This window comes from Macaca mulatta, chromosome 2, assembly GCF_049350105.2.
Source record: "Macaca mulatta isolate MMU2019108-1 chromosome 2, T2T-MMU8v2.0, whole genome shotgun sequence".
In the NCBI taxonomy this organism is placed as follows: Eukaryota; Metazoa; Chordata; class Mammalia; order Primates; family Cercopithecidae; genus Macaca; species Macaca mulatta.
In genome coordinates, this window is record NC_133407.1 from 169,346,206 (window position 1) to 169,366,524 (window position 20,319).

A 20,319-nucleotide genomic window follows, 5' to 3' on the forward strand; every position below is an offset into this window, starting at 1 on the left:
AGCCTTGTGACGGGTTAGAAAGAACAATGAAGAGCTCTTGAGCCCATTTTGCTGTTTGTGTGGCTGCTGGGGTGATGCTGTTTAATGGATGTCTCAATGCATAGCATGGCTCCACCATACTGGCCAAAAAGAGTTTGATTAATACTACCAAGGTTTTCCTCTGGTGTGTAACAGTGAGTCAAGCGCTCACCTGGGAGATGCAGATGAAGTCTTGTAGTATTGGAGCTAACATTTAAGAGCTGAGCTTTTCTGGCCAAGTAATAATTACTGAGATTCCCTGGAAAAGTCAGTTTTCCTCACCTAGGTAAACACTATTATCCCCACAGCATGTTTTGTTGGGCTTTTCATCTTTGGGTGAGAGAAAATGATTCTGTTTGAGGATAAGGATAGAGAAGAGAAACAACTAATGTTTCTTCTACTACAAGAGAATAAGGCAAGAAAATTTGAACAGACTCGGAGGCAATTGTCTATGCATTTCTATAAGTAAAGTAGTAATATAAGGAAAAACAAGTAAACATTTAAACAAACCTGGAGAATGAGTACTAGGCTAATGTAGGTGGAAAAAGAAGTGTTACTGTGGCATAACAGCAGATTGCCGATAGTTTGTTTCTGTAAAGTAATGAATTTAACCATAGAATGACTGCATGTTTTCACCAAGAACTCCAGCTGAACCCACAGCTTTTCCAAAGCGTGAGAAATGTCTTTATTCTTATTTTCAGCCTGAGTTTATCACCCCAGTGGTATTTTTAACATTTTATTTGTTTTTTGTTTTTGTGGGTACATAGTAGGTGTATATACTTCCGGGGTACATGAGATGTTTTGATAGAGGCACGCATGTGAACTAATCACATCATGGAGAATGGGGTATCCATCCTCTGAAGCATTTGTCTTTTGTGTTACAAACAATCCAATTACCCTCTGGTAGTTATTTAAAAATGTACGATTAAGTTATTATTGACTATAGTCACTCTGTTGTGCTATCAAATAGTAGGTCGTATGCATTCTTTCTATGTTTTGTATCCATTAACCATCCACACCTCCTCCCCAGTGGTGTTGACTGTATTGTCATTATTATTTCTGCTGGTAATGTTAGAAAAGTTTGCTTCCTTGTTTTTTAAATCCACCATCATTTTTTAGACATTATTTCACTATAAAAGTTATTTATTCGTTCGGTTTGTTGAAGCAAATAAATGAAGCAAGTTTGTTATTTTTTGGAACACAATGTATTTTTGCAGGTTACACACCCCAACCTCCCTCTCTCTGGTCTTGTCATTATTGATGATCTGCTGGGCCTATTGGTGCCACGTAAGCACTGATAAATATTAGTCTGTGGCCTTTTATGTCTGTTATCCTTGCCCAGCCACTAACAAGGATGTGACCTTGAGCAAGTCAGTTCCCTTAATCTCTTCATCTGAAAAATGAGGGGGTTGAAGTAGATGAGTTTTGAGGTCTTTTCAATTTAGTTCCCATTTCTATGACTCAAGGCAAGAGTGTTTATTCTTTTTAAATTTGTTTCAGCAGATTATCAGCCCTAGTGCAAACTTAACATGCAAGAAATCATGGCCCACTATAGGGTACTCGGAGTAAAAATTGCCTCAGCTTTCAAAGAGCTTATGAAGAGGGAAGACAAATTACACAAATAACCATTCGAATTGGTAGAATATGCAAAGGGAGTAGTACAGAATGTGCTCATAATATTTAAGAAAGGCAATCTCCTTTGTGAAATGCTTCATAAGTGAGGTGGCATTTGGATGGCCCTTGAAGAAGCTACATGTAGACCTTGAAAGAAGGGAAGAAATACTATGAACATGGTGGGGAAGAGTAGGACTACTGGAGTGTAGAATGGAGTGTAGAGATAAGAGTAAGAAACTGGATTGGGCTACACTGTAGCAGCTTTGAATACCAAACTGAGAAGTTTGAATTTAATCCAATAAGCAAGGAGGACTGTAAGCAAAGAAGTGATATGTTTAGAAGGGCACTTTAGAAAAATTAATGTAATGTTTGTGTGAAGGACGGATAAGAGGTAAAGAAAAACTGGAAAAAGTGAAACCAGTCAGGAGTCTTTCATAGATGTCCTCACGGTAGTTAGCAAAGGGAGAAATAGGGGTTAGTATAGAAAACAGGTATTGATTCAGGAATCATAATCAGAGTAAAATCCACCGGATTTGGCAGCTAATTGGATATGGGAAGAAAAAAAAACCAGAAGAATTAAAGATGACTCCCCAGCTGAAGGCCCACGTAACTGGTTGAAGAGAATACCAATGGCAGGAAATGGGACATCTAGAGAAGAAACAGATTTTAAAGGAAAGACAATGAATTCAGTTCTAAACTTTCTGAATTAGAAAAGCCTGTGTAGTATTTGATGGAGATGTGAGCTTCTCCAAGTTAGAGACCCTGTTTTATTCATCCGGGTGCCTCGTAGATACTATATAAACACTGAATGAATGGGCAGAGGAACAAATGAACCAATAACCAGCTGTTATTTAGAATGTGGGTGTGCAGCTCTGTAAAAAAGCTAGAACTAAAGATAGCAATGTGGATGCTCTCCATGGAGAAGTGATTGTTGAGGTCAGGGAGGGCTGGGGAAGACAAAGCCTGAGGAGAGAATCTAGAGGAATGTCTACATTTAGAGAACAGAAGGAAGAAAAGAAGCAGTGAAGAAGGCAGAATAGCAGACTGAGGTGTAGGAAAAAAATTAGGGTAATTCAGTGTCCTCAGGGTTAGAGGCTGTGGAAGAAAATGGAGCATTTGCAGTGAAGGACAGAGGGAATGTTCAGAACATGCCCAGATCAATGGGTGTCACTACAATAGGTTAAGAACTAAGCAATAAAGAGAGAGAGACTGAAGTGGAATCAGGAATATCAGAAATGTGGTAAAAGTATACAGTGGAACACTATGCAGCCTTCAAAAAGAAGGAAATCTTGTCATTTGCAAGAACATGGATGAATCTAGAGGTCGTCCATGATATATGGGGAAAAAATATGCTCTTTTTGTACTGGAAAAGCCAGGCACAGAAAAACAAATACTCACTTATATGGGGAATCTAAAAAAGCTTAATTTATAGAAGCAAAGATTAGAATGGTGGCTGCCAGAGGCTGAGGAGACATCAGCCAAAGGACACAAAACTTCAGTTAGGAGGAATAACTCCAGAGATGTACTGTACATCCTCATGACTATCATTAATAAGAATGCAGTATATATTACTGAGAGTAGGTTTTGAAGTGTTCTCACTGTGAAAAAATTATAAATACATGAGATAATTCTTTTTTTTTTTTTTTTTTTTTTTTTTTGAGACGGAGTCTTGCTCTGTTGTCAGGCTGGAGTGCAGTGGCGCGATCTCAGCTCACTGCAACCTCCGCCTCCCTTTAAGTGATTCCCCTGCCTCAGCCTCCTGAGTAGCTGGGACTACAGGCGTGCACCGTCACGCCTGGCTAATGTTTTGTATTTTAGTAGAGACGGGGTTTCACCATGTTGGCCGAGATAGTCTCGATCTCCTGACCTCGTGATCCACCCACCTCGGCCTCCCAAAGTGCTGGGATTACAGGCGTGAGCCAGCACACCCAGCCGGTAATGCATATTTTAATTAGTTTGATTTAGCCATTCCACTATGTATACATGTATCAAAACATCATGTTTTATACCATGAATATATACAATTTTTATGTGTGAATAAAAAATAAATATAGTAAATGAAAAAAAAGAAAAGGATACTAGAAGAATCAACTGTGACAAGGTTGAAGGACACTGTTTCTACTTCCTTCCCCCACTTTCACCCACAACTCAGCTTCTAAGTCAGAACCACAAAATCAGCTCCGCCCACACTGACAGGGTACTGTTGATGTCCCACGCTGCACAGGCAGTTAGGGGAAAGCACTGAAAATGGAGCCTGGACAACATCCTCTCCATTCTCCCTTCCCTAACTTGCCATTTTCTGGTACAAAGATGTAGAACCAACCAACCAACCTCTCACTGAAGTCCCGAAATTCGTTCTTATCAAAATAAATAATTGCCATCACCATCACCTGTTCACTTAACTACCTTATTTTTGTTTTTTGTCTGATCTAGATGCAGCCGCTCTCTGTTCCCTGCCCCAATGAACATCTGCACTAGGCCCAAGCCTTGGAGTAATTTACCTGAAGAGTGACACCATTTATTTTGAAACTACTGTGAGTACATTATGTCTCCAATAAAACGCTTCTTAGTTCACTTTGTTTAATTAAATACACACACACACACACAGAGAGAGAGAGAGAGAGAGAAAATTGTGAAAGCAGGCAAAATTTTAGATGGCTTCATTTCTTGGATCAGCAGGGTAACCAGACTCAGTCCTGAGGTGCCCACAGCGGTTCTCAACTTCCCGGCTGCAATGCACACCATGTGCAGCATCATTCCCTCCTGGGCAGATGGCTGTGCCAAGCTGTATCTGAGCACACCTTGCAGGGACTGGTGCTGTTCTGCTTGGTCATCTGTGCCTCTACCTATGGTGGTAGCAGCTCCTCCTAATCTGTTTGCTTCTCATCATCCTTCTGTATCACTGTTGAATCTCACGGTAGCTTGTCATTTCATGCCACCTTGGTCAAATCTGTGACCAGCAGCTTTGCTTGCTTTGATTTACCTATTGTTTGAGCTGCAGCCCATGCTGTTGTCTCCTTGTTGCCCTTCCCTTGGAGCTCTGGGCTCCTTCCACCACATCTCTAAGCTGCTGTATCCAGCTCACCTCTGCTCTCTGGATGTATGGGTCTGTGTAGTTGATTTAGTTCCTGCTATGCAAGGCATTTATGTAGGAGAAGTACAGACCTTGCAAGGAAAGGTACAGAAACAATTTGGGGTAGGAGATATGATACCTATGGGAAAATACTAATGAAAGATCGATATCAAGTATTCATTCATCATTGCTAAAATAACAGATGAATATATGCTATTTTCCACTAGAAAAGCCAGGCATTTGAATTATTTAGAAGTTCTGCATGCAAAATAACTGAATTATACATTTTAAAACAATAACTAGTTGTTATATTCACAAGTTTTCCTATATGTTATGAGGCAGGTAATGGGATGGTGTTTTACAGACTTCTATGTTACTGGAAAACGCTAAAGCTGGGAGACTAACATCCCTCTTAGGCTTCAGGTAGGATGTTTACATTTGTCTTTCTGTGTCTTTAGCTATTCTGGCATAAATCGAACCCAAAGGGATGAAGCCAGAGTTTTGTTTTATTTTGTGTCACTCTTTTACCTTTAATGCTTCCAGTCAACTGAATCATAATTGATGGTAGCTGATGTGTAGGTGATAGACAGGCCTGCCTTTCCAGGAGGGGAATGTGTTCTGTAGTGCGAATAGGGCTGGGGTACTGGGGACTAAAGACGTGACAAAAAAAGATCAAACGTAGTTTCTTCAGTCCACGCCCACACAAGGAACTTACTTATATATGCCTTCATTCATCCTTAAGTTCAAGTGCAAGGAATACCTGAGAAATTCCCACATCTGGATAGTTTTCTGAGTTTTTCTTCATCACAGAGTAACTATGCTGATACAGATAACACAGCCTTACTATGATGCAGACGGGTTTCAAAGTTTCTGTATCCTTTAAGAGGGAAAAGAGTTCTTATCACTCTTACCTTCCTGTGCTACAGAGAACCCAGATCCAGACCTAGAAATCAGGACCTGATGTTGCCTACAAATTACAGAGAAGTCTACAAGTGAGCATTTATTTCTGTCATAGGAAGTATTTCATCTGTGCAGAATGCCAGTGCCTGCTTTTACTTCCCATGGGCCCTAGGGAATGGGCAGATTGGGTTATAATCTTTGCAGTCTTTGCTATTCAGAAACTTGGCTTTCTAATGTATAAAAGTGAAATAATAATAAAACTTGCAGAGACTTGCTAGGTGCAAAAATCAATAAAGAGGATAAAAAATTAAAATGTGAACCATTTGCAGAAGTATATCTCTTCTGGTGGGTTGACAATGCTTTGGGCCTAGTCTCAAGGCTTGGAAGTGGGTTGGGGAGGCATATATTAAATTTTAACACCTACACACCCCCCATACCACCTGCGCAATAATGCTCAGTGGCCCTGCCTACTTAACCATATCATTGTGATAATTCAATGACATGGTGTCTATATATAAAGTCTGTCTTGGCAGAGGTGAGTATATTTACTCAGTCATCTAAAATTTGCTGAGCATATACTATGTGTCAGACACTGTTCCAGGAACTAGGTATACGGCAGCAAGCAAAACAAACAAAAATCCCTGCTCAGCTGAGCTTACATTCTCTTTTCTTGATCTATGAATGGCAGTTCAACATAATAGGTACATGTAAGCTAAGAGAGAACTGATTTTATTTTGTTCTGTCCTCTTCCAGAAAGTATAATTGAAAGTATAAGAGAGAACACATATGTTGATTAGTCTTGTCACCCCATTCTACCCCCCCCCCAAAATAATGCAGAACCATTCGTTGCCCAGATATGTGACCCAGAAGACTGGCCTTCTGGACTCCATTACTCAGGCTCTCTTGTCCTTGGACTTCCTTTTGAATTTGGCCAAAAGGCAACATCAGCAGGAGATGTGAAAGTGGGAGAAGAGAGAGGTCAGGGAATGTATTAGTTCAGCCCTCCTTCCCAACTCCAATTCTGGCTGGACTCAGAATTCATCACCATTTTACTTGCCCCTTCAGTTTAAATGGTTTAAAGCTTTCCACTACTGCTAGTACCTGGCAGTCTCCACTATTGCTAGTACCTGGTGCTATCTCCCTTGAGGTCCCTGAACCTCATCTTCACCTCCAAATACAGTTTTTTTATTAAACCCTCTTTAGCAAAAAACTTTGCATGTGTCATCTGTTTTTGCCAGGATCCTGACTGATACAGTTAGGAGGAAATTATACTGAAAAAAATTGTAAATCAGCCCTGCCAAGGTTAAAAAAAAAAGATTGAGAAAATAAAATGTGTTTAGTCACAAAAATATCTTAAATTGATGTGAGGACATCAGACCAGGTAGAGAAATGATAAATTGTAAGAAAACATGATAAGCCAGAGTCCCATAGGTTGGTCTCAATGAATAGACCATAGTGCTCAGGCTTGATGGGCTTCTATAGGCTAAGTGCAGCTTGCTCAACCCTCAGCTTCAAGGAGCTCATGGTATAGCGTAGCCACAGCAATGACAAACATGTGAGCAGAAAGGAGATGTCAGGAGGTATAGAGTGAGATCAAAGTGTTGAGGAAGAGATTGCTTGTCCTAACATTGTTTCTGCCTTTGCTACAATAGCAATCCATTTGCCCCTGCTCAAAATCTAGATGTCTAAACAGATTACTGAAATGAGGGAAGGAAATGTCTTCTTGTTTTTTTCTTTTTTTTTATTTTTTATTTTTTGCTCTGTCACCAGGCTGGAATGCAGTGGCACGCTCTCGGCTCACTGCAACCTCTGCACTCCCGGGTTCATGTAATTCTCCTGCCTCAGCCTCCTGAGTAGTTGGGACTACAGGCACATGCCACCATGCGCAGCTAATTTTTGTATTTTTAGTAGAGACGGGGTTTCACGATATTGGCCAGGATGGTCTCAATCACTTGACCTCATGATCTGCCCGCCTCGACTTCCCAAAGTGCTGGGATTACAGGCATGAGCTACCACGCCCGGCCCGGAAATGTCTTCTTAAAACTAACATTATGAAAGTCACAGAACTAACAATCCCTATGAGAGGAACTACCATTATTGAGCCCTTACCATGTGCCAGCACAAGGCAAATCACTTTACATGGCTTATCTCATTTGTTCCTTACAATAACCCTAAGTGGTAGGTATTGTTATTCCCATCTTACAGATGAGGAAAATGAGGCTCAGAGATGCGGAGTAATCTACCTAGGGCATAGAGCTAATAGGTAGTGGAGCACAGTTCCACTACCACCCTTGTTGGGGTGGTTTGTTGCCACCTACCCTTTCCCTCCTGCCCAGATACTAAGCCTATTTAATGCATTGCTGGGGGAAAGAGTAGGGAAATGGTTACGACTCCAGCAAGACTGGGGGAGGCATCACTGATCTAAATTATCATGAGCCAATAGGAGGTTCCAACTAATTTTTTCCTATCTGATAAGTAACAGACATATTACTTATCAGATAGGAAAAGACCAAGCTGATAAGTAAAAGACACATTAACGTGCAGGAAAGGGTGGGAGCCCAGTGAAGAGAGAAAATTGGGATAGGGTAAAAGAAGAGAGTGCTCTCCTCTCAACACCCTGGAGACTGCTAAGAGCTCACACAGATAAAATATTTATTTTTCCATATGTTGCAGAAAGCATTGCCATCACTGTATGTGTGCAATATGTGCAAAAGAGTGTGAAATATATACATCAAATGCCGCCGATCTGGTTAATTTCCATGCATTTAACATGCTTAATACCTACCATATCATCAATATGTTTTAATGCATATTTCTTTCCACATACAATATGGTCTAGTTAGGAAAGAGCCAACATCCTCCACAGCCTTACTCACTGCTATGTTTCAGCCTAAAACTTCTTACTGGGGCCAGCACAATGAGAGTTAAAAACCAGAAGGCTCTGCTGGCTAACTCAGCCGCCACTCTCCTTAGAACACACTCCCAGTTCTTGAAGCAGCCTTTTCTCATAACAGAAATGTTTGCAGTGAGGAGATGAAAATGTTTTTGTTCTCTTTGGACAATTGAGAGATGTTCAGTCAGAATGTCAGAACTGACCGTTGAAAGGCGGGTGCCTGCGGCCACGCTTTTTTTTTTTTTTTTTTTTTTTTCTTTTTTTGAATGCAGAGCTCCACCAGTGTGGCGGAAGGAAGTGCACAATGATTGGTCTGTTTCTCTGTGGAAGTGTTCAGGGTACACCCAGTTTTACTTTGCATATATTTACGAAACATCTGCCCTTTTCTTATTCTTAAGTCCTTCCCTGCCACCAGCCCCCTTTCCCTTTTTCCCTGGTTTCTTTCTTTGTTGTTGTTGGCTTGTCTAACTTTTTCATTGGAGCTTTCATTTTCCGGTTGAGGAGCGACTTCATCAGAGTGTATAATTTTAATAGAGAGAGAGAGAGAGGAGGAAAGGGGTGGGAGGGGAGAGAGAGAGAGACAGAGAGAGAGAGAGAGAGAGAGAGGAGAATGAGAACGAGAACTGAAAAGAGAGACTGAGAGGCCAGAGCCTGGCAAATCAACCTTTGGCATGGTGACCAGGAGGAAGGTTCTGGTCGGGAGTTTGCCGCTCTGAAATCCGCTGGAGTCAGCCAGTGTGCTGCTGCCCTCTAAAGGCTCCAGGGAATAGTGCATCGCCACAGAGGCTTGAAAAGACTTGCCCTCAGATGTGCCATGTTTATAATTCTTTTTACAGAGTCTCAAAATGTATTTTCAACTAATTATGACAGGACTTATTCTTTCCTCCTTAATAAACTATGAAGTGCAAAAATGGGGTCAATTCACAGCACCTTTGCATGTCTAGGCATAAACGAGTGCTATATTTTAGGGTTTCTCAGCTCCAGAAAAAGGAGTCCAGAGAACCATTAGAAAGGGTGAGATAGGACATGAATTGCCTCTGAGGATGGTGAGCAGTTCTCTGTTATCTGGACAGTTGGGAAACAGCCCAGTGGTATAAGGGCAAGTAAAGTGACATAAGACAAATAAGGGGGTAAGCCAAAAAGGTTGAGTTTTTAACATTTCCTGTTTATAGAGGTAGCGCCAATGCCTCTGTGCTATGAATATTCTCCCAAAGTGATCACTGAGGCAACAGGAGGATGTGGTACAAGATGTCAGTCAGGAAGCAAGAGCGAATCTAGGGAAGGAAACAAGGGCATTGATATGAAGAACAATATGATTTTTGCAGTGTTAAAAATAAAAGAGTAATATATTGGTGCTTTTGCTATGTCTTTATGTTTGAAAGAAAGCTTTCTTAATTTTCTGAAGTACACATCTGAAAGTATCCTAGGCCCTATCTACGAATATCAAAAATAAACATTTTTTTCTGCTAGGTGACATATGTCATTACTGTTTTGTCGCTATATTTAAATGAATCGTGAGGGCCAGCCTAGCCTTACTGAGCAAAATAGTCCTGCTCTTATTAAATGCCCCTCATCGACTTAAAGCAAAAGCAGCCAGTCAGGTAGTTTTGCTACCTTGCTGCATAAAAAGTAGGAAACTTCATTGGGATTCAGACTATGACTATTCTTAAAATACACTTTAATTTCAGCTTCCTTTCATTCTGTCCACAGTCAATTACTGAATGACAGCTTTGTCTAAGCTACACTGCTTAATAGTATAGACAAGGCAGTAAACTCTGGGAGGGAAGGATCCAGGCCTGTTTTATTCTTTAGCCCATGTTGGTACATCATGGGGACATCATAAATATTTGTAAAATGAATATGTAAATGAATGAATGACAGGAGAGAAGGAAGAAGGAAAGAATAGATGAACACAAGGAATACAAAAATAACTAAGACATTTCCTTACCTTCAGAGAGCTTACAGTCTCACAAGAGGGATATGCACATAAATAGCCATTATTGAAATAAAATTGAGTGAGTGAAATAAGATTAAGGAAAAAAAAAAAGAGCATAGGCGTTTCAGAGAAAGACCTAGGGAGGAATTCAGTGTTTGGAATGAAGTCCTATCTGGCAGAGAGGAATCAAGACAGTTACAAGATGAAGACACCATTTAATAAGTATGAAGGATAATAAGTATGATTTCAACAGGGCAGCAATGAAATACGGGATATTCAAAGCAAGAGAAAACTTGAGCAAAGATGTAGACCCCAGAATGTAGACTCCCAGGATGTTCTGGAGGATATTCAAGAAATCTGAGGGTCCAGTATGGCCAATATATAGGACACATGAGAAAAGTTAGAGGAGATAAGGAACCAACCTTGAGTGTCAGGCTAATGTAGTCATCTTAGATTTAGTGAATGCAAAGAAACAGGACTAGAGGAGTGAAGGAGGATGGAGAGCCAGTTAGTAAACAATCGACTAGATAAAAAGCAGTAAGGTGATTGCATTGAAATTGGAATGGAAACACAGATGTGAAAAAAAATACGAAGGAAGCAGAACTATAAGAACTTATTGATGAATTGACTTTAAGGCAGAGGAAAGTGTATAGTGATGCTGAGGTTTCCAACCTGGTGGTAGACAACAGTGATAGAGATACGGACCTCAGAGAAAGCATTGGTTATAGTAAAGGAGTTGGGCTTTAGCAACTTCGATCTTGGCTACATCTTTAGACTGAAAACCAGAATACCAGCTCCTTCAGGGTCCACGTAGACACTCAAGATTTGGGGGTTACTCCCATAGTCACCATTCAAAAAACAATTGATAAGGTTTTATAATTTGTTGCTTCTCTTCTATTGGCTTCCTCCATACTGAAAAAGATGTCTGAAAGCCTCTCTTCTATTCTAATCTTTATCATGCCATCTCTGCCTCCTGCCCTCTGAAGAAACAGATTTTATTTCACAACCTGTTGGACTGAAAACACAGCATACTAATCATAACACCATATTCTGCGAGGGCAGATTTAACTACCCAGCACAACAAATTTAAATACAAAATATTCTGCATAACAAGTCCATTACCATGCTCATAGAAACAAGGGAAACATGGAAACAAATCTACTTACAACAAATTCTGTACCACACATAGTCTTCTACAAATAAAAGAAATGCTTTTTCTGGTCACTGTCCACATAATGATAGAAAAAGACACAAATCCAAGGGAATTGGAGAAATGTTCAGAAACTATTAATAATAATCCAGTTTGGCTGTGGTCTAGGGTACGAGTAGTATAAGCTAAGTATTTGTTAATTTCATATCAGTTGCATTGTCCTGGGGAGAGGAGACCTGAGCTGACTGATAGCTGTGCTGTTTTACTTCCTATTCCTGACCCCATATAACAATTAGTAACAATTACTTTCTAATTCCCTTCACCCTTCTCTTCCTCGTGTCCCAAACACACAGTCATACCCTAAACTCCAGGACGATGCACCAAATCAAAAATCTTAGACGTAGGATGAATAAAGAGTTGGAGTAGAAAAATCTCTGCATGACACCTTCCCCTCTTCAGCTACTAGAATCTAAGCTCTTCTTTTCACTTTTCACTTGCTACTGTAACAGAAACCTCCCATCACTACCCTCTCGTCTGTACAGGCTGCAAATTTAAATTGTGATTTGAAATTTATTTAAGATAAAATCTAAGTAAAAGCAAGAAAGTTGAATGTTCCATAATGTATTCCATGAGTAGAAATTTAAAGTTGGAAGGAACCTTTAAGGCCTTCTAATCCAAGCCCTTTATTTTACAGATGAGGAAACTGAAGCCCAGAGAGGTGAAGTGAGGTGCCCAAGGCCACACAGCAAGTTAGAGGCACAGCTAGTACCGTAGCTCAAGTCTCCTGACTCCCAGTCCCGTGCTCCTCCCATTACTCCACGAGTCCTGTCTCTAAGCTTCCTGACAAATGCTAGAACGGTAAAACTTCCACTAGTATTTTTCCAGACCATGTTAAAACTCCTAAGGGGGGAAGAGGGATGCTTTCTTGGATAATGTCAGCCATACGTAGCTCAAGCTGTCTAAAGTTCTGGGACAGGGTCTTTTTATGCAGCCAACAGAGTCCAAATGTGGTGCTGTTTGCTTGGCCCATATGCTTTCATGTGTTCCCAGTTAGGCCATTACTGGAGGGAAAAAAAACAAGAATCAGCTTGTTTTAAAACAAGGGACATACTGGACTCCCTCCCATCCCCCTTCAGAAAAAAAAAATCAAGTTATCTTTAACAGATTCTAAAAATGCCTTTTCCCAAATATGCAGTCAGTTCCTTCAAAGGGCCCTTTGTTTATTTTCAGGAAGAAACCCAAGACAGCTGAAAACCAGAAGGCATCTGAGGAGAATGAGATTACTCAGCCGGGTGGATCCAGCGCCAAGCCGGGCCTTCCCTGCCTGAACTTTGAAGCTGTTTTGTCTCCAGACCCAGCCCTCATCCACTCAACACATTCACTGACAAACTCTCACGCTCACACCGGGTCATCTGATTGTGAGTACACCACTAAGGTGATGGTGTCTTCGCAGTGCGGAGTAGTGCTTCTCCCCTGGGTTCTGGCTTTTTTACTTTCAGAGCAAGCCGTTTGCATTTGGTCTTCTCAGGCAGCCAAAAGTAACGTGCCACCATTTTCATTCAGCCAACATCTCTATGTTTTCAAAGCTAGAGTATATTTAAAAGCCAGGTGACATGCCATTTGGCCTTAAAAGGCTAATTAATTACATAAACCACGTTCTTTTCATAGCACTAACTTAGAAAAAGAAGTTTTGTTGCTGGTATTCATTTATTCTTGATCTGGATAATGGCACTTCCATAATTACTAAATTGAACAACCAAACATGGACCTCAGAAGGCCAGTTAGACACAAGGAAACATCCATTTTGAAATTACATAACACAAGTCAGATTTGCATTAGTTATTGGAGTCTCATGTAGCTTGGCTGAATTTCTGTCTTTCCAGTTTTTAATTTATTTTGAAGTGGTTAAAGGATAGCATAAATTTACAGAAGAAAAGAGAATGGCTTCCAAGAATTCAGAAGCCACCCAGACTTCACACAGCCAATGAGAATCCAGGTTAAAAATATTTTTTAATTAAAAAAACTGCCTAAGGGCTAAATTTGGAAATGGGCAGCTTAATGAGATCGTCGCTATTGAAATCACTTCTTTGCTGTTTATTTTTGCCATCTTCCCACTAATCTGGGAGTCACTTCTTCTAGTTCTATTTTAAGCAAGTTGATAAATCACGTTTAGGAGATTTTTTTCTTTTTCTGAAATGTAACCCAATACTTCAGAGAAAAAGAAACATGTGTGTTGACAATGGAAAGGAATGAAATAACTTTGGAGTCGAATCCAAAAGAATATTCCTTTTAGTCTTAAGATGCCCAACAACTCTTCTGAACTGATCTCCATAAAGGATGTCTGGTAACATGCAAGTAACTGGCATATTCTTCTTTAAAATGAGTAACATAAGACCCACAGAGTTTTATTTCAAAAATAAAATTTGGTCCACAAAGACAAAAATTATTAGGAAATGAGATTCTAAATCTTTTATTGTTATTTTTCTGACAGAACAAATATAACATTCTGCAAAGAAGGCAAGAGACAGATTGGTCCAGGAGATTCCATTCTCCACTTGCTTCATCATGATAATCTCCAAAGAGAGGGAAATGACCTGGGGCCAGTGTTGGGGTGAAGAGAGCTTGTTCTACTTAAGGTTGGGCTAAGACCATATTCTAACTGTCACTAGAAAATGAAAAGGGAAGTAACATGAGCCAAATCTCTGTGGCCTATGTGATTTGAACAGTCGAAGTTGCGGCTTCTGTAGAGAAACCAGGGGGCAGAAGCAGGGACTGTGTCCTGAGGACCATCCTAATCGTCACATCCTTGGACCTTCTTGCCTGGCAATCTCCAGCGTAATAGTAATGACAGAAAGAATTGGAAAGTACCATGGCACAGTGCCCAATAGGCATGTGCACACTGTCCCTTCCCACCAGGAAAATCGCCTGTTCCTGTGGTGAAGGGCCTGGAGTTTCTACACGCAAGTCTTCATTACCTGGCTTTCTGCCGCACCTTATAGGTGTGGATTACATAGAATTGCCTTAGCCCAGAAATCTTCTGTTGCAGCAAAAATGAATGTTTTGCTGAATAGAAAAAGCACTGGGCTTCACTTACTGTGCTTTATCATAAGCATCCTCTGGCCAGGCCTTAGCATTGGCATGAACTAAGTTTAAGGAACAGCGCGAGTGTGGTGTCACCATACATCTACTTGGCGGCCCTGGGGAAGCCAATGGATGTGAGCTCAGTTGGAAGAACAAACCAGGAGGAGAAACTTGATCTCCAGCTGTTTTTAGACAGTTTGATTTTGCCATTAAGATGTGTAAGTCTTCTCTGTTCCAACCTGTTGTTTAAATTGATTATACTTTCCTCCAAATATATTTGGATTGTAGTTTGTCCTGATTTGAGCCTACACTTAGAAGAAAATTGTTTTTAGGAAAGATTCACAGAAATCTGTCCATTTGGAGATTGCTTGAGAGAAGACAGGAAAAAGGTTTATTTTAAGCTGTTAAAATTTTTGGATGCTCTTCTTGCATTCAAGAGGATTTTTTTTTTTTTTTTACTTTCAAATGTCATTCTTACCATAGATTAATTTAAAAGCCTAATTTCTTTAAGGTAAAATATTCAGTTCCTATTTAGAACTAACAGATTTGGGGCATTTAAAAATAGTGCCCTTGACTTGTTAGTCTCTTTAACTTCAGAAACATTCCACCAGTGTGTAGTGTTCCAAGCTTTCACAAGTGCCTGAATTTTTATAGCACCTTTTTATTTGTCATGTGTTTAGCAAAATTATTCTTAGTCATGTTTTAATGCCCATTTCCTGTCAGTATGATCCTTCCCAATTTACAGATGAGAAAACTGAGAAAATTGACACCCAGGTAGATGAAAGACTCGCTTGTGGTTAACTCATTTGGGTACTGAGGGGTGTTTATGGATTTACTGTCATTGTGAGAGCATTTCTTATTGGAATTCTCTGTTCTGAGCCCAAAGATGGCATTCCTGGCTCTGAACAGGCATCTTGAAAATGTGCAACTACTCATATTGGTGACTGGGTTGTAAAACATGATGGATAAAGCATCCCCACAAAAGAAAAGTCAGCTCTGCATGTGAACTGACATGGTTGGGTAACCCACCATCTTTTCTGCATATGAAGGACACGGGCTGTGTTTTCCAGCAGAGATGACAAGTCTGACCCCCTAAATTCTCAGTTGGCTATTTGACTTCCTGAGCCTCTTCAAATTTTGCAAAAGATCCCAGTAGTATTCAAAACGAGAAGAAATATAGTTGAGATATGCTTTCTGTTGTGAGATGATGAGGTTAATATTGCTGCTAAAATGTATGTTGCTTTGCAGTGCACCTACTAACACAATTTCCTTTTAACAGTATTCCCCCATTACCCCCTAGCTTATCATCTCTTCACCATTGCTAAAAATCTAATGGTAAGCAAATTCACATGGTGATAATGGAAGGCATTAAGATGAGTTATGGAATCTGAAGGGTAAAAAACACCCTAGGTGTTTGATAGAGCAGTTCCCCACTAAACAGGCTGAGTATGAGCTGAGCCAAGTGCTCCCTTTAAATGCTTAAGCAGAACTAAACCAAGTCAGTAAAGCAGACGAAGCTCTCCATATGAAAAACCTTTCTTGACAGCTATCAAGCTGTAGCACATCACAGTCATATACATGTGATAGACGCGACCAGAACTTTTACTTGCATATTTCTTCCATTTTGTTTTCCCCCAAATAAGGCTCCCATTGAAAGAAGTGATTTTCCTCCCTGTGGCCGTCCTCCCTACTTCTGCTGTAGATCCACCTATTCTGATGTCTTTCTTTTGTTGCGAGCTGATATCCGTGGTGACTCACCTTCCCATGTTTTACACCGGCCTCATCAGACTGTCTCATTTTTTGTGTCCTTGCCAAGATGCACTTACGCTTGAACAGTTTTTATTTATTTTTCATTGAACCTTTACACATTTCCAAACTGTTGTGTGGGTGGGTTTAACTTTAGCTCTGTAGCATCACTCTGCTGGGGCTGGACACTCACAGAGGCCAGTGGGCTCTTCCTTTTCCAACTCTTGCCATCCACCTTCCTTGGCCTCCCGCTCCCAACCATTTGCTTCACCCACCCGAGTCTCTGTGATTAAAATTTTTAGTACATTTGGCTCATTTTGAACTTTTAAGCAATTTTTTAGAGAACAAAACAGAGGATTTTTATGGCAAACTCCATTAATGCCACATTAAGGCTGACATTTTAATTACCCCAAAGTCAGGAAATGCAAAGTTCAGGTTCCCACAGCAACAGAAACTGTCCCCTTGAGTGCTGGCATCACAGCAGATTCTTTCATTCCCTGATTACACAACACTGGGTGTGGGGACATTGTTTTTATCCACGTATGTGGAAAGGAGCACAGCTTTTATCCTTTGATTTTTTTCCTGTAACTACAGTTGAGGATATGGGTCTTTAGCTTCCCTCCCAAAACCATCTATACGTATTATCCTGAAACGGAAGACTATTATAGCTCTACATGTGCACATGGACAGAATTAAAGTTGCTGTGGGAACATTAGCTCTGATTTCCGGACTTCCGTGCCAGTCACATTTAAACCATAATGTTGTAATTTTTGGCATGTAATAAATGTGCATTTCATGTACACAGACAGAAAGAAGCATAAAATGTATTTTAAAGAGCAATTAATTACTAACTTTGTGATTAAAAAACATTTGGTGCATGTTCCTTCCCATTTAGCATCAGCTGCTGGTCTTAGCCAGGCCTAATAGATGACATACTGTGTCTCATCCTGTAACTCAGATGTACTTACTGTATGTTCCCGTTCTTCCAGATAATTAATTCCCTTAGTAAAGCTGTAGGGGGAAAACAAAATGGAAGGAATATGCGAGCATGTAAATAGGGTAAGGGATATTTTGAAGGAAATTATTCATTTCTGCGAATAAACCTTTTAGTCCCTGATAATGAGCCAGAAATCTGCTAAGTGGGTGTAGACAAAGGTTTCTGGCCACCTTACAGCATCTGGTTCAGGGCCATAAGAACAACTTGAAAGCAGATTTCCTCTTGAATTCCAGGCATGCCCACTGGGGGAGTGATTTTACTCTGTAAAAACTTATAGGCATAAGGCTTAAAAAGTTGTTTTACTCTATAACAACTTTTTAGTCTATGCTGTATTCAAACTGGAAAGTAAAAGTTATAGGAAATCAGGTAAGATGAGGACTTTGCTAAAGAACCTCTGACTTAAAGAGTAATTTTGTTTCTTCCTTTATGTTTAAATCTGGTTTACCCATTTGTGTTAGAGAAGGAAGTGTTTCAAAATAACTGTTTGAACGGGTTTGTGAGTGAAAGGAGTTAGTAGCAATACTCTATGGTGCCGTGTTTAAAAATGCAAATACTTGAGTATATATTTGAAACCAAATGAGATAAAAAACTTTTCTAAAAGGATGTATAGCTTAAACTCTAGGTAAGGCTTTAAGGGAGACACACTCAATGAAGAACCTCTTGCTATCTGTTCATTCTGTCTCCTGCTGTGTATTTCTTTTTGTTCAGTTTGGTTGCGTATGATATTTAACCTTTTAGAAACATACTTCAGTTTTACAGGGCTCTGATTTGCTTTTACTTGGGCTGTCTCTATGTGTGAATGTATGTCTGTATGAGTGAAAACTGCTCAAGCAAGTTTGAAGGTCTCTTTGGCAAATTTGACTGCATGTTCAGAAAGTTTCCAATCGGAAAGCTGATTCAGTGTAAAACCTTCCAAAAACTTCCTGAGGCACCTGTTCACATGAAAAGATTGGATTTCTGTTGGAGGTGCTCAGAAGGCAGTGTTTATAACTGAAGATCTCTGTTTGGTGTGCCAAAAAATGAAAAACATTTTGGCCCTAGAAAACCTCCATAAATGTTCAAAATGTATAATCAAACAAAAGCTTCATTTGGATTCAAATGCATGTATCTCAGCAGATGTGTCTAAACTAACTGGAATCCCACAGGAGCAGCTGAACTGGATTTTGGTATGTCTTGATAACTGAAAGAGTTATTCTTAGACTTTGGAAGGACAAAAATGGTCCATCTGTGAAGAACCGTAATAGAGACATGGCAAAAAACAGCATCCTCTGAAAGAGTTTATTTATGGAATTTAGGACAAGTTGGACAATCCTGAAAACATTTTAGGGTCACACTAATTTGCAGAGAAAATATAGCCAAAATGGAATGGAATAACAACCACAGACAGTCACTATCCAATGGCTTGTTATTAATTTTCTAATAAATTCCGTATCAGTTAAGCAGTAATAGAGCATCTTTGGTATAACTAAGTGCTCTCGTTGCCCCCAGAGTGCTCTGCATTCTGCTTTATTCTATGTCCTGTAAGGAACTATAGATTTATCTTTTCATTTAAACTGTTTTTCTGCCATTTCATTGCCAAGTAATCTGTCAAATGTGGATTTCATGTCATACAAAGATAGTCTTTCCCTTTTTAAAAAGTCACCTTTCTGCCTCTTAGTTCATTGATATATAATCTCTTCGGAATTTTTTCGTTACCTTTTATACCCTTTATTTAGAGATTTTAGTGCTTAGTTCAGCACTTACACATTGGAAGGCCAGTTCTTTTTTTTTATTTGCTCTAACTTCCCAGAGTTTCCACTTTGTATATTTGGGGACACACTTATTTTTAAAAAGCACAGGTCTTCAAACTTTGTATCTAAATCTACCTCTATCTTTAAAATTGGCCCTCTTTTTACAAAGCTTGTTATTTCCCTACAATACCAATTTAATTGGATTTCTCCCATAGTCACTTAATGCAGTAATTTCTGGTAGTCATTCATTCATTCCTTTAGTCATTAATTCAGTCATTGATCAAACATTATCAGATCCTCCTTCTGCACCAAGTCCTCAGCTAAGATTAGGGATGAAGATAGGAATAAGACCCCATCCTCACACTTTGGAACATAATGGGGTAAATACAAATGCAGAATTAAAGTGTTCCAGTATGCACAAAATGCTACAGAGCCCCCGAGGAAAGAGCCTGTTGCAGTGGAAAGAGCTCCACACCAAAAATGACATTAAACTGGATAATAAAGGAGTGGGCATTTGTAAAGTAGAAGGCAGAAGTAATGGCATTCCAGGCAGAAGGAACAGAAAGAAGCAAAACCATAGAGGCATAAAGAGAGCGCAGAGTTTTCAGAAAACAGAACAGTTCAGTTATGACACTGAGGCCTTCTTATTCTTTGCCTCATATTAATCATGGGAAAATTTGTTTTTGGGTAACATTGTCTGTTATAATTCAGCTCAGCTAAATCCTATGTCCATTTTAGAGACATTTGCTTTCCAAATATATAATAAAGCAAGACACTTACTTATTTTCTGATAGGCAAAAGCACCCTTCCTTCCACATAGCCAGTCGAAGTAAGAAAGTATTCCGAGGGGGCCGGGCGTGGTGGCTCACACCTGTAATCCCTGCGCTTTGAGAGACCAAGGTGGGCAGATCATGAGGTCAAGAGATCGAGACCATCCTGACCAAAAGGTGAAACCCTGTCTCTACTAACAGTAGAAAAATTAGCTTGGTGTGGTGGCACATGCCTCTAATCCCAGCTACTTGGGAGGCTAAGGTAGAATTGCTTGAACCCGGGAGGTGGAGGTTGCAGTGAGCTGAGATCGCGCCACTGCACTCTAGCCTGGTGACTCAGTCTCAAGAAAAAAAAAAAAGTATTCTGAAGGTCCTAATGATGATTTTGATCAGTAAATCACAAAATAAATT

At 39.9% G+C, this 20,319-nt stretch overlaps 1 protein-coding gene across 50 annotated transcripts in view; it reads left to right on the forward strand.

Moving 5' to 3' along the window:
* ZBTB20 (zinc finger and BTB domain containing 20) overlaps positions 1-20,319 on the forward strand; it is an 814,450-nt gene that overhangs the window by 754,945 nt on the left and 39,186 nt on the right. For 31 of the 50 annotated variants that reach the window (XM_077993859.1, XM_077993875.1, XM_077993886.1 and 28 more), the window contains 3 exons: positions 4,066-4,166; positions 12,279-12,442; positions 12,815-13,002. In XM_077993859.1, the coding sequence (XP_077849985.1) occupies positions 12,432-12,442; positions 12,815-13,002 (199 nt within the window). In that variant the 5' untranslated portion in view covers positions 4,066-4,166; positions 12,279-12,431. The remainder of the gene's footprint in view (positions 1-4,065; positions 4,167-12,278; positions 12,443-12,814; positions 13,003-20,319) is intronic. The other 19 variants (XM_077993890.1, XM_077993901.1, XM_077993908.1 and 16 more) reach the window with 1 other exon arrangement.